This window comes from Triticum urartu, chromosome 5A (genome assembly GCF_056163025.1).
Source record: "Triticum urartu cultivar PI428250 chromosome 5A, HENAU_Tu73, whole genome shotgun sequence".
NCBI lineage: Eukaryota > Viridiplantae > Streptophyta > Magnoliopsida > Poales > Poaceae > Triticum > Triticum urartu.
Genome location: NC_141877.1, coordinates 428,121,510 through 428,136,689, shown reverse-complemented (window position 1 = coordinate 428,136,689; position 15,180 = coordinate 428,121,510). Strand labels below are relative to the sequence as shown.

At 41.4% G+C, this 15,180-nt stretch overlaps 1 protein-coding gene across 1 annotated transcript; it reads right to left on the bottom strand.

Moving 5' to 3' along the window:
- Positions 1–2,282: 2,282 nt before the first annotated feature.
- On the bottom strand, positions 2,283–15,045 carry LOC125556122 (transcription factor IIIB 60 kDa subunit-like). The gene is made up of 19 exons (XM_087524103.1): positions 14,912–15,045; positions 13,663–13,773; positions 13,218–13,299; positions 12,219–12,294; positions 12,057–12,142; positions 11,892–11,968; positions 10,651–10,707; positions 10,449–10,577; positions 10,207–10,305; positions 9,142–9,265; positions 5,224–5,355; positions 4,974–5,147; positions 3,780–3,861; positions 3,604–3,662; positions 3,428–3,508; positions 3,283–3,357; positions 3,103–3,183; positions 2,929–2,976; positions 2,283–2,773 (listed from the first exon to the last, which is right to left on the bottom strand). Exons 2-19 carry the CDS (start codon positions 13,725–13,727, stop codon positions 2,579–2,581), a joined length of 1,722 nt encoding a protein of 573 aa, XP_087380229.1. The 5' UTR covers positions 13,728–13,773; positions 14,912–15,045; the 3' UTR covers positions 2,283–2,578.
- Positions 15,046–15,180: the final 135 nt, after the last annotated feature.

Here is a 15,180-nt window from a genome sequence, read left to right as displayed (position 1 = left end):
TTTTTGTCGGGGGCTTGAAAGATGTTTTTTTTTCATACATCTACATGTAGTTTGTTGCAGTGTGTTGCTAGAGATCAGAGAATTAATGACTTTTACTGCACGTTTATAGGTACTAGCTAAATACTCGTGCATTGAAACGGAGCAACTTTATTCTAGTGGTTCAACGTAGATTTTTTTTTTGTCTTGATTGGGTTAAGATTGAGATATGTTGTGGGGGAAGAGTCCATAGGCACCTAAAGAAATATATGATTTGATTGAGATTGTGTATGTACAACTATGTGAGTTGATTTTGTTGTTTGCTTGCAATGGATTTCTTGCTATTGGCGATTTATTTGATTTTGTGTTGGTTGTTTTGCAAGGGATCCTTTTTTCGTAAACGAGGATGTGGGGGCGGCTTGGAAAAAACTAATGGAGGTTATCGCGTGGTTTGGAAAAAAATATCTATGGGAGAAGGCAGAGGATGCGAAACCAACAAACAGGACATTCTTTATTTTTATGATTTCTTCCCAATGGTTTTGACTTTTGACTTTCCATTGCATAAAATAATCAACTCTTTCTTATGACAATATCGTGGCAATTATTTCTTGTTTTGCGGGGACGTGGCAATTATTTCATGATGTGGTACTTTTCTGCAAGCACCAATGGCTTTGTCTGGTCGCATGGTTTTGTTTCAAGTTACGCAATTTTTGGTTGCCGATTCTAAGAATTAGTTGTGCCCCATATGGGCCATGGAGAGTGAGGACAACTATTGCAAATGCATATGTTTGATGTTCCCTTCTTTATTGTTGGCGTGTTGATCATCATGCATTATGCGTTGTAGATGAATTGATTGGTTCAGAAGAGGTACACCATGAGATAGAGATATAATGATGATGGAAATGAATGAAAACAGTCCAGAGAGACCATCCCACCCACGTATTGCATCACTCCTCTCTTGCCTCTCTCCCATTTGCCATCGCCTGAGGATGCCGCCGGGATAAGCACACGCGGCAAAACGTAGCGGCAATGGGGCCATCTTCTTGCTCGATGGTGGGCGCTCGCGGTTCGTGAGGCTAGGGCCCCCTGTTGCGCGGCTTAGAATCTGCCGCCTCGTCGCGAGCTTCAACTGATGGCTTCTCTCCAGCATCCAGGGCGGGTGCCCCCCCCCCCTGCACAGAGGTTACTCATCCCCACGTTCTGCTTTTGGCGGGCGCACCCGTGCAATCTACATCGACGGGCATCCAGAGGCATCTCCGGCGATAATGCGGTGGCGGCTCGCCAGATTCAGCCCTCCTGCGACAACAAGTTCTTGCTATCCCTCTTCCTTAGCATGACATGTCGGATTTTACCTCTTGGAGCTACACGAAAAGTGGGATGTTTTCGGTTTGATTAGCTTATATCATGGAATGGGATCATTAACATTGGAGAAAACTACATGTACTAATGGTATGGGACAAACCAAAGTTAACCTTATTTGGTGTAAGATTTAGAAGCTAGCGTGCCTGACAAAGGTTAATTTTTTTTAGTTTGCGTATCTGCACGCTTGCCAATAGACATATGAAGGTCTTGCCCCAATGTCCTTGTTCTTCTGGGCCAGAAGATACAAAGCACTTAGCAACAAAGGGTTGGAGAAGGTTAGGATGAATGATATTATTGAACACGTGAAAACGATCGTACTGATGAGGTGGTTCTAGAGTTCTTGCTTTTGTGAGACCAGGAGTTGTCTGTTATGGGTATTCAAAATCCCCACGAAATAATCACCATTACTACTTGGTATTTATGGTGGGAAAGGCATAAACTAGTTCATGAGGAGATTGTTCAAGATGCTTTTCAGATAGATTCGTGCTCTCACTGCTTCCTCTCCATAGGCTACAATGAAAAAGGAAGGGTTGATCCACCAATCCATTGGTTTTTGTAAAACTTAATGTTGATGCATCTTTTGAACACAACGGGGCGGTACTAACGGGGGAAAAAATCATTGCTATGGGGAATTGCAAAATTGACGGGGTGAGAGGCTCCCAAATTAGGATTACCCCTTCCCAAAGGGCAGGTTATAATCAACTTCTTAACTATGACAATTTGGATGTCATTGACACCACTAGGAATGGAGGTCAACATGCAGGAGCGGCAGCGACAGTTTTCAACAATTGCTATTATATTGTTTGTGATTTTCCTATCTCTAGGTTCAAACATTGTAATATACTCTCTGAGCTAATAAGTTTGCTCATGAGCTTGCTAGATTGGCTAGATTTTCTTTGACTTTCGATTGGTTTGAGGAGCCTTTCAATGAAATTGCACTCATGCTCATAAATGATGTAACTGTTATTTCAGATGATGTTTTAAAAGATACAAAGAAATTGGTCCCGGGGAAAGGAATTGGTCTCTTCAGTCTTATTGTGGATTACTCATCTTTTTAGAACTTTGCACCGGAAACTTTTTCTAAGAGAGCAGTCTTACTGTGGTCCACAAATCTAGATTCGGTGTCAGTTTATGCATCTACTATAACTTAAGTCCTTGGTATAGGTAGAATAAGATTTTCAGTTCGCCTTGGTAGTCGGAACAGATCTTGGTCAGGTTGCCACTCTGCAGAAAACTGCTACTAGTAATCAGCGTCATGACAATCATCATAGCCTCCGCCACCACCCTCATCAATGTAGCCTTCGTAGTTGTAATCAGCATCGTGACCATAGTCATAACTAGCATCAAATGTTTCACCATAACCGACATTGTGTTCATATTCCTCGTCAAAGTGTAGGTCATCTTTGCCATTTGCTTTGCTAACTTCATCTTCAGTCTGCACGCAGAATCTCAGTAAGCATTTGAATGACAGCAAATATAACAACTAAACAAGATATTTATTTTGATGTTGGAGCATTTACAAAAGAACATTGCATGAATTTTATGATACAGAAATCCAAGCTCCAGTGAACATAAAAGGCAAAAACATACGTTGTACAATCCACTAATGGCTTCAACATTGATTTTTGACCCAAGTCCCTGCAGAAGGAGCAATGTCACACGTTAAATGCTACTAGTTCGTCTGCACGCAAAGTTTAACGTGTAACTATAATAGTCACATGACATATATTTTGGATGTCTATTGCTGTACAAAAGGTCCAGTACCTTCCGTTTCAACATGTTGCATGTTGCTTCTGCTGGTGTTTCAGCAGGTGTGGAGTTCTTGTCCTCCTTACGTTTCCGTTTCTACATTTAAAAAGACATCCCTGGCTAATCATGAACTGTACCGAAAATAGTAAAGATGTGTACACAGGACGCTTGGGCTACACTAGAAACATTTCATACCTTCGGTCGTCCCTCTCCAACAGATATACCTCTCGCTGCCAATTCAGCCGCTAAAGCTTCCTTTGCAGCTTGTTCCTGTAAAAGAGGTCAGCATATATTTACACCCTGTTGTCAGGACAAGAAACTGCCCCATTATGATAACTACCTCTAGGTATTCTTTGTTCATTTCCTCCCAGATAATCTTTTTGTTCTGTGTTTCTTCCTCATTGTGAAGATACCCGTCAACCTGCAATTTTGCCAAATATAATTACAGGAAATCAGAATGAACAGTCATATCTCAGGCTCTAACAATATCAGAAACATCTCATGGATAAAAAATACCTCCACATCATCAATATCAGAAAGATTTCCAGGATCAGAATCAGCTTTACCATTTTCACCTAAGGGTGCAACATAACATCAGCAAGTTGATTAGCCATCAGCTTGGCAGTACAAACCAAAAAGGGGAAAGGACATTATTGTTGCAGAGCACTATCATATTACAGGAACCAACAAACCTTCCACTTCAGGATTGATGGGAGCTTCAAAATCATTTGCAGTTTGACTGGAACTACCTGTCGAAGATTTGCCTACACAGTTCTGTTCAAAGAAGTCAAACTGAGTCACTAGACGTACAAACGCACATCAAGCACACTGAATCAACTATAAGGGAAACAACTAGACCTAGTGCAGATGTATTAAAGAGATATCTTATACTCCCTCCGTTCCAAAATGTAGTGCGTATAGATTTTCTGAAAAGTCAAACTAGCAAACTTTGACCGAGTTTACAGGAAAACAATTTATATATACAATTCCAAACATATACAACATGGAAATATAACTGATGATGTTTCAATGATATGCATTTGGTATTTTAAATGTTCATATTTTTGTCTATAAAACATGGTCAAAGTTTGTAATGTTTGACTTTTGAAAAAACCTATACGCACTAGATTATGGAAGGGAGGGAGTACATGATGTTAGCGCAATACAACAAATGCCAAAGTTGAGCAATAAAAATAGATTATGCCGGTTCAAATATTCCATTAAAAGATTGCACCAACAAGACCGCTAGTCTGGTAAATTCCAGGTTTGGATGTAATGGCTATATATTTTTCCCATCCTGCGACACCCTTTGAGCACAACAAAAGGTAGAGTACAAATGTATAAATAAAGAGAAGCAGTTACAAGGGGAGCCTTGGTGCAGTGGTAAAGCTGCTGCCTTGTGACCATGCGGTCACGGGTCGGTCGGACCCTGCGCAAGCAGGAGCTACATGCACCGGGCTGCCCTTATTTTTTTAAGCTGTTTCAGCACTAGATGATTTGAGATGCTTGTCAGCAAAGAGTTTTGTGAGATAGCAAGGAAAACTCTGAGATTACTTAGAAACCTCACTCTCAAGCTCCAAGCTACAGTTCAGGAATATAATCTAGATGTAAAGATGAAACTTGAATGTTTCTTGTAACAAAAAGGAAAACAAGTCATCAATGTAATTAATAGACATCAAAAGTAATAAAAATGTATTTGTGAGGGGTATGTGCAGTCAACTGATGAAAAAGAATCTTCAAATAGCTTTGGGTGAATGATGACAATAATTTAAAAATAGTCGATAATAAGAGTGGGATTTCTTAGTTGATAATTACAGTTGAAAAAGATAGTTTCTCAGATTAATAGGGTAAGAAGCATGGGTTTAAGTATGTTCAGAAACTACTACCTTCCCAGGGCTCATGATGTTATGCTCAACATCAGAACTATGTAACTCACATAATGTTGCGTCGAGTACAGAAGAATCCTTAGCTCTTTTAGCAGCATCATGTCTTTTTTTTTCAGCTCGCTGAAAAGCTGGAGGGTCAGCACCACCCTCCAGTCCACCTGACAGCTCAGTGAACTGACCAATCAAGTCATGTCAGTGGTGAATGAAGCATAAAAACCAAGGCATTACAAACAGAGTAAATGTGAGTTACATTGTAGTGGCATTCCTCGCAAAGTCCATGAGAAAAATACTCAGCACCCTTGTGCTCACAAAGGACTTCTCCATACTTGGCTGGACAATTTGGAACCGTCTCTTCATCAGCCTTTGCCAAAAAATCCTCAATCTACCATGGGGGCATGAAGATACAAATTAGAAGTGATGGTATACTATAAATTAAGTTCTCACAAAAAAAAAGGTTGTACATAAAATTAGTGTATGAGCTATAAATGCAGTTGATGATTTAAATGTTGAAGCCCCTCCAATATCTAATCCTGATGGGCAATGGCATTCGCAGTCTATCGTAAACAGAATGGCCTTGGAGACAGTGGCGGAGCTTCAAAGAAAAAGTTGGGCGGGCCAGGCTAAAGAACAACGCAAAAAATTTAGGCATTAGTCACTACTTAGTCATTTTTATTTTCACTGAATTTTTAACAAACAGTTACTGGCAAGATAATCATCTTTTACCTTGTCAGGCAAGCTTGTTTCAATGAACTTCATAAACTCAAGTGCGCTTAACAAAAGAACATTAAGCTTTAGGTACCAACACCCGCTGATTCACAAAGGAAGAATAACTATTTATCTTCTATTTCCAAATTTTCACATATGACTTGCTAATAAAATGCATTAATTATGCTCAATTCAACTAATGGATAACAGAAACGCCGTCATCGAGGGGTGAACATATTGAGCGTCATCAGCAGACCTTGGCGGGATCCTAATGGCCGAGGCCAGGACTCGCTAGTGCGGAGGCCGGAGCCCAGAAAGAAGAGGGGATGGTGCCACAATGAGGTCGCACGAAGGGCCGAGGAGGGCGGCGCCGTGGCGGTGCAGCATAGGCGGAGGCGGCGGATGGCAAAGTCAGCAGAGGTGCCGCGTGGGTCGTGCCACGTGCCTTTAGCAGCGCCCTGGCGGCGCAGCATAGGCGGAGGCGGCGGACGGCAAAGTCACCAGTGGTGCCGCGTGTGATTAGGAGCGAGGAAGTTGTGCTATTTTAGTTGTGCGTCGTGGCTGTCAGACGCTTGCGTGAGATGCCGGCTGGCGGTTGCTGCTCCTACTTGCGCATGCTGTACACTCGAGCGACATTGGACGCTTTGATCAATCGTCACGCCTGGACTCCTGGATGTGGTGGACTGAACTGAATGGGCTAGAAAGTATAGCATTATATAGGTATAAAAACCACAGAAACCTGGGCGGGCCATGGCCCGGTTTAGCCCCAACAAAGCTCCGCCCCTGCTTGGAGATCAGTGTCATCAATCCGCCCACGATCAGCAGGACAAATAAGTACTTGGTTTGTCCCAGAAAAGTGTCCTTTGTGACAGGGAAAGATATATAGGCGACAGAAAGATATTCATCAGCTATGGGATTTGACAGGTATCGGTGTCGAACAGAGGGTATGTTCACAAAGCATCACATTTATGTTGGCATGCTATCATCTGCATAGAGGTCATGACAGGTAATTATATGTTTGTAGTAGATATGATAGAAGCACGCAGAAATGAGAGGGAATGACAAATGGTCTAGAAGATAAATAGGAATATTACCTAATATAAACTGGCTATCTGAAAAGATGAAAGGAAGTAAACACATGACTTCGATTCAATGACAGCTGGATGATAGTTTAGTTACTCAATTTGAGTATGTTTGAGAATGGAAGGCCTGAGTGACTTTCCCCAAATAGAACAATCAAACAATATTGCACCGCTGGCCATTATGGTGTGCCAACAAATAAAATAACACTCACTAATTTTCAGTCACCTGAAATTTTCATGTCTCTCGGTCATCAACTAACATTACACAATAATGACACAACAAACTAAAATAACGTTAATAGAAAAAGGGTCACTGGCAGGCGATCTGTTCCTGTCAGATGAGGTGCATTGCTGATGGTCGTGCAGCGTCCATACTGACTGCCCACCGCAACATTGTGAAATCTCCATTGACGAGCGCAGAAAGTGCCTGTCAGTAGTATGCGGACCAGCAACTCTGGTCGACAACACTACTGGCAGCATGTCTTCGCTGATGAGTACAACATGCCTGCCTGTCAGTGATTCTCCCATCATCACTGATGGACAAGCATGTGTGCCTGTCAGTGATATCATCTCGTCAGCAGGCGACAAATTTCCACTGAAAGGAAAGTCGCTAGGGTGTCACCCGTCACTGAAAAGGCCCAAAAAGCTCATGTTCCTTTTTTTGATGGCCAAAAAAGCCTACATACCTCACCCCTCGCCTCTACAAAAACTTGCCCCCCCCCCCCCCCCCCCCGCCCACCTCCACCTCATCCTCGGCTACGCCGGATCCGGAGGCATGGCGACAGCCTTCATCCTTGCCTTTGCCAACTACGCAGGATATGGCGGTGCGACGGTCCCGTCCTCTCCAAGCCGCAACACGTGGGTGGCCATGGCATCATCAACCCTCCTCTGCAGGATCCAGCGGTGCTCCGGTCTATCCCTCTCAATTCGCCACGTGGGTGGCCATGGTGCCGGCACCCATAAGGCCAAGGCAATGACGGTGCCCACCGGATTCCAATGCGCCTCCAGCGAAGCCTTCATAATCGAGCTGGCTCACCTAGCCTTGTCCTTGTTTCAGCTTTGTTGTGCCAGTCATCAAGACGTAGCTCTATTGTGGGTCCGAGCCATCAAGCCAAGGCATATGTGGTTGGCTGCCATCGAGTTGAGGCATTTCTAGTGTTTCATAGTAACTAATAACTTGTAAAAAATATCTTTTGGTAGGCACCAAGTGATGATGAGCAAGTCAAAAATACGATAACCTAGCTAGATAGATCAGTATGATCTGTAGGATAGCTAGATGAAGGTAGATTAGTGCATGATTTTTCAAGACTGCAGGATGGTAAAACGGGTGCTTGCCTTGCTATGGAACTTAGAGAACAACGGAGGGGAGATGCAATCAAGTATATCTTTGTCGACGAGATCGATGCGCTTGAGCACATCTCATTGTCCCGCTCCATTCTTTCCTAAGTTCTACGATTAAGCACACACCTATAAGCTGCTGGGGTTGTACTCATTTATTTCGCTCCTGGAAGGGATGTTTTTGGAATATCACAGTGTAAGGAATGAAATGTATTGATGAACATATGTAAGAATTGTTTCTTAGAAGGGCAGTTCTGATCAGTACTGATGAACATATGAAATGTATTGATGGAACCTATGTAAGGCTGTCTAGAAATTCATTTCCCCAAACCCCATCTTGTGTGGGAGCTTTCAGCACTGGGTACACCTTTTCTTTTTAAGAATTGTTTCCTAAGATGAATCAATATGCAATGTTTGTTGTAGTGATCAATTGTGCAATGTATATGTATCTATATGGAACGTGTGTTGTAGTGTATGTGGAATACAATTGTATATGAAATATGTGTAATAATAAATTTAAAAAAATCCTGAAAAACTTTTGGTAAACACACCATGACGGGCAGGCATGTTCACTGGTGAAGTCACCACCGATGGGCAAACTTGGAGTGCCCGTCAATGGAACTCACACTTTACTGACGGGTGGAGGAGTGCTTGGATGGACCACAACCGAAGTTTGGTGACTGAGTCCACTGACGGGTGGAGTGCTTGGATGGACACACAACCGAAGTTTGGTCACTGACAGGTGCCCTACGCCCCTACCCATCAGCAGAGGGATTTAAGTGCCGATTAGTGCGGTGCCGATCTGAAGTAGTGTAAGAGATATCTAAGTTCTTGTTCTGCTTGTTTCTGTATTTGTAGGGATTAGCCTATGTTTACTTTAATGTAGCCTAGGTTAGACAACTTCTTGTCTTAGTACTTTCTAAACAGTGAGTTTATATAGGATGTAAGTAATTACTGATGAGAATGATTATATTTTAGAAAAATGCGAGTCATTTGATAATAGCCAACCCACATTTGGCTATTCATGGGGAGCACATACATACCGTTAAGCTACCAGAATCTGTATTTTCAAACTCTACCAAGCGCTTAAATAGTGTTGCCTCACAGACATGCACAACAGCAGCCTGAAAAAGATAAAACATAATTAGTGCCATTTCATATTTGAACCTACATTACACACATCTGGTGCTTCCTACCTTTCAATGCTACCAACACCACAACGTCACAAAAAACTGGGATACATTTTGACACATTAACAAAAGATGCACCTACCAAGTAAACAAGATCTCAAAATTTCTGATGCAAAATTCAAGGAACATTTGAGAAATAAAAAAAGACAATTTGTTCCTTAGATGACATGTATTGTCAATGCTGTAAATATGTTTCAGAAATTTCTGCGCTATTTGTGGTCCCATGCTCGCTGGTTGCACATGAAGTAGCAAATGGATAGGACGCACCATAGGCTCTCAATAGTGCTGCATATGCACAATAAATACTACTCCCTCTGTAAACTAATATAAGACGTTTTAGATCACCACTACTTTATAGCTACTCCCTCCGTCCGAAAATACTTGTCATCAAAATGGAGAAAAAAGGATGTATCTAGAACTAAAATACGTCTAGATACATCCCGTTTTATCCATTTTGATGACAAGTATTTCCGGACGGAGGGAGTAGTACAAAACTACAAAGGAAAGACGTTCTGGATACAACTCTTGTGTAAGTAGATCCATCTGGACCCTGCAAAAAAAAAGTAGATCCATCTGGAGCATCTGGGCTTACAGCTCCCGGGTGCAGGAGCACCCTCATGAACAGTAACTTCAAAACGATATGAAAAGAAAATCGTAAAAATGTGGAATTTTGAGGGATCAAATATGATCAAACTTTTGATGTTCTTGCGATTTTTCAGCCAGAAACAACACTCGAGGAACTCTCACAAAAAAAAATTACTGCTCAAAAGTACACATAACTTTGAACACTGATTTTGATTTTTTTTGTGAGGGCTCCACGAATGTTTCTTTATGCTAGAACTTTGTATGAATGTTGAAGTTTGATCATATTTGATCCCCCAAAGTTTCAGTTTTTTTTTCATATTGTTCTGAATTTACTGTTCATGAGGGTGCCCCTGCACCCGGGAGCTGAAAGTCCAGTCTCGATATCCAAACATGTCTGAAATCTCATACAACGAAAGGTAAGGGTCAACCATCCTGGCATAACCCACAAAGAACTACCTTATCACAACAGAAACAGAAAAGGAACGTGAAGAATTGTGAATGCTCTGACAATCCTTGATGTAAATAAGTATCTTGTATGTAGCTAGAAGCATTGCGTATATTATATAAGAATGCACATGTACGTCAACTTACGTTCAGTAAAACGATGAATGAAAAGGCTAGGATCTACAAGCTTTTGAACAATTGGGTGTTCTCCGAGTAACAAAACCTGGCAAAGCTGCAGAAAAACACCACCTAGGACATAACTGAAACATAAATTAAGATGAGCCCTTTCAATGAGGGGTGCAAGATAGAGGGCATGAGAGTGCGAGTACTTACACACTTATTTGCAAATGGTCTGAGAAATCAATAAGAAGATAAGGTTTTTCACCTCGCCTGAAAAAACAAGTATTTAAAATATGCACACTTCCTTGATGATACCAAAAGGACAATCAATGTACAGGGAAACACCAACACAAGCATAAAAGGACAACAGATTTCAGAGAAAGGAAAAAACAGAAGAAAGCAGAAAAATTGATTATTTTTAGGACAGCAATAAACACTGAAACATAAGCATGTAGTGTGCCTTCTATTGGACTTGACCTAAGTCCAAAGCACCACTTTGACTGCTAATTTCTATCACAAAAAATGTTAATTAGAATCATATAAAGCATATACTCCCTCCGTCTCAAAATAAGTGTCTCAACTTTGTACTAACACTAATACAAAGTTGTACTAAGCTTGAGGCACTTATTTTGGGACGGAGGGAGTACTACAAAAGTGCATTTCCTGATGAATCTATTGGAAACAGTTTCATGTGGATAGGGTAGATACCTACCATCTTAGATAATGATGGTCAAAGTCAAAAATGGCTTAACCAGTATGGATGAGAGTTGCCTTGAAATTGCAGTTTGTAACGTAACAAACTAGAAACAATAGTTGGTCATTCCTAAACTTTAGAAGAAAATAGTGTGTGAACCTAGCAGAATTTTGCATGCATATTTCTGGAGAAGCTTAGAAGTCTTGTAGTTTACACACTTGAAGTCTTGCCATTTTGGTTTTATTTATCGCTCTTTGATGAACCTCACAAGTCCAAGGCACAATATGGCATTCTATTACATTTTGAAAACTACTATAAAGGCACACTTCTGCAGGTTTTCACTACGAACTTAAAGGCATCCTTCGTTTGAAAGCCAATATTTGGCAAGAGCAACTTTTTCAAGGTTGGCAAGGCAATTTGGTAGCAATTTTTTGGGGCTTACCCAAGCATTGCCAAGCCAAATTCTGGCATCAAACAAAGCAGACATAAATGAACCCCAGCAGAGGCCATATCCTAACAAATACAACACAGAATACTAAAAGGCCCACCCATAAGTGCAAAGGGAGAAGGTCATGTTTGAACAAGAAATAAGCCCAATGGATAGGAACGGTTTCAACATAGTTAAAAAAAGGCACGCCTGGCGCATAACCGTGCGCTTTGGTCGGAAAAGCGCAAGGCGGTGACAAAATGCACAATTAACGCCTAGCGTTTTTTAACTATGTTTTCAATAAAGCAAGGGAGTAATTAGGTGATAGCTTACCGGCAGGCAATGTAAAGACAAGCGGCTGCAACGTGACTTGTTCGACGTCCCTTAGTAAAGTCATTATCAAGAGCTAGCTACATTTAAATGAATAAATATCAGCATTGGAAAATACCCTGCCATTTTTGGAAGGACAATGTTTTGTGTGATAACAAAGATTCATACTTTATAAAAGTTATGAGCAGTGCAAATGATATCATCTCCACCGCTCACATGCAAGCCATGGACAATCTGCCAAATCTCATCTCTCCCTGGTGAAATAAAGCACATCATAAATCCTAAGTGTGCATAATGAGATAAGATATAAGAAATGCAATGAAGAGATGCCTTTTGCTTCAGTTCTTTCACGGGATATCGAACAGCCACTCCCAACGCCTTCAATTATTTTTCCAGCTATTTCGCTCTATTCACATTCAAAACAAATCAACCAACAGTTACAAATCCAAATAAAGAAACCAAATATAAATAATAATAATAATAATAATAATAATAATAATAATAATAATAATAATAATAATAACCTACTAATAAAGGGAGGAATGCTTCTGCCATCCATCGTGATTTTTGCAGAAAACACCCTGTTCTTCGAAATCAACGCACAGTCCTATTTTAAGTGAGAAAAAACGATTCGCCCTTTTTTTCAGAAACCCCTGATCTTTTGGTTAATTCACCCAGGGTCCTATTTTAAGGGAGAAAAATGGTTCACTTTTTTCAAAAAAAACCCTGATCTTTTGGTTAATCAACCCACAGTCCATCTATTATTTTTGGGCAGATTCAAATGCTTTTAAAAAAATATCCATATCTTTTAAACCCTAACTCCAATTTTGAAATGTTATATATGGAAATTGATTAGAAAAATGTGTAGAATCTGAATATGATATTGTTTTACCTGTTAAACATTTTAAAAATACTATTGAGGGTGCAACCTTAATCAATAGCGCATGATCTGTCTTTCTTTCGGTATAGATCCGGATTGGAAATCAACAACTCAGCAAAATCAGTTTGGAGACGAAAAAAATCATCCATAACCATGCATGCACGCCTTGGCAAAACCTCCAGGTGAAAAAAAACAAATTTCTCATCTTATGCAAAGAGGGAGAGAGACCTTAGAATTGGCCAAATTCAAACACGTTATGATTGCGTGAGCACTGAGGCCACCGCCTAGAAGGGTGGGAAGGAGAGTAAGGAACAACACAAATGGGATGCACATGGTCCTATTGGGGTCTTCAGTCATGGTTATTGTGTTAGGGATGTGTGGTATTTTTTTCTACCGTTGCAACACACGGGCTCTTTCTAGTATAAATAAAGCGCGGCACCAAGACCAACCTGTCCCGAGGAGTTCTTGACAAAAGTAGGCCCAACCTCAAAAATGTGCTCATCAAAAACCTTCCCGCACATTCCACAACATCTGACAACCAACATGGCAAAGAGCATAAGAACAAGATGAAAAAATGTTTAAGCTGTGTTCACAGGAATCAATTGAGAAAAAAATAATACTTCCTCCGGCCAGAATCGCAATCATATGTATGAACTACCTCTGTCTCAAAATATAAGACGTTTTTGTAGGCTAAACTAAACGCCTTATATTTTGAGACGGAGATAGTATTTCTTACTATGAGTTCAATGATATCGATTTTGTGTCACATGCCTTACGATTTGGAACGGAAGGAGTAGATAAAAACAGCCAAGTTATAACAGTAACCCACTGGTTTTGGCATTTTGCATGCAATTATTAGAAGAATAGTGCAAGAGCAGGAAATGAAGGTCTCACGTGATCCCGTTGTCAGGGTCCTGTATATACGGGCAGTCATCCTGACAGTGAGCACAGAACACCATTGCTGAAGAGAAGTTGAGTGCCGAGGATGATCCAACTCAGATCAGCCTGCGAAAGTTCATCGTATGATTCTGTTAGTTCCAAGCATACACGATACTCTGCAGAGTGGGTGCAAAAATGCAAGCACGGATAGCACACTCCAAATTTTCACTATTGTTTCTGTCCAATTCGAATCCAAATAACACAATTTACAATTTAAACATTTAGAATTAGCATGTAAGGGTTGCCTACTTCTCTGTGGTGTGTGCTTATCTCTGGTTGCCAAACAGGGGAGTCATGGGCTCTATTATGTGGGTATAATCCCTTTTTGGGAACATAGCACACAACCTTTCTATTCTAGTCCAATTATAAATATCAAAATGTGCAAGTAAAAAATCAGGATTATGAGCACTCAATTTTCCATTCAAGAAGACCACTTAAAAAAAGTTTCAAGTCATGGCAGTAAACTCATCGAAAGAGGCAAAACAAAACAGACACTCACTTTCAGAGTGATATTATTATGCTTATCGGTTAAGAACATGACAACTAGCTCCTCAATACTAGTGTCATTTATGTTGTACCGGAGGTGGAGCAAAGATGGTTCTCTCAAATATTGGAGAAAAGGGCAAGTTGTATCATTCTCTTAAAATTCATCATTTAAATAGCCAATGCCCTTACTACCCCACTCCACAACTGGGGCCTAGGTGATAGGTACATGTACCCTCATTTTCTGATTCTAGACTAGATCACCAGACATACAAAGCATCCAATGCAGTAGCCCAAAACAGCATAATGTTTTTCCTTTCTAATCATCCTATGCCCATCTACAAACGCATAGGTGACAAATACAGGGCACAGACTGAGATTTGCATCTTGAAGAATTATTCCAGAAATTGTGAGGTCACTGAAAAACAGTGCTACCTTCAGATTCCTCTAATCTTTTTTTTTCTCTTGAAGGGGTCAGATTCCTAATCTTCCTGGTATACATAATACAACCAACAAGGGCTGCAAATTTGACCCCCCCAAAAAAAAACTCAAGGCAAAGGAAATAGGGTGCCCAAACCAATTTCATCCCAATTCAACATGCCCAAACAAAGGTAGGCATTCTATGCAAGCACAATCCGTCCGTAAACGACCGCGACCGACCCCACACAGCTCAAACTTCTAGGGTTTAGGGTTCACGACGTGTAGATTTCGGGTCCCATACCTTTCGTCCGCGAGGGAAGCAGGCCTGAGCTGCAGGGGGGCTAAGGAGGGGCCGAGGAAGCACAGACGAACCAGACAGAGGGGGCGAGGCGAGCGGGCGCGGAATGCGCGATGAGCACCTCTCCCTGGCGCGGGCGGCGGCGCGATCGATCGGGGCGGCGGCGTGCGGCGGCGGGGGCGTCGAGTCCTTTTGATCGATCAGGATCAGGGCGCAAATCTCCGGGTACCGCTTGGGGTTACGGGGATCTAGGGACGAACCGTTGCCACGTT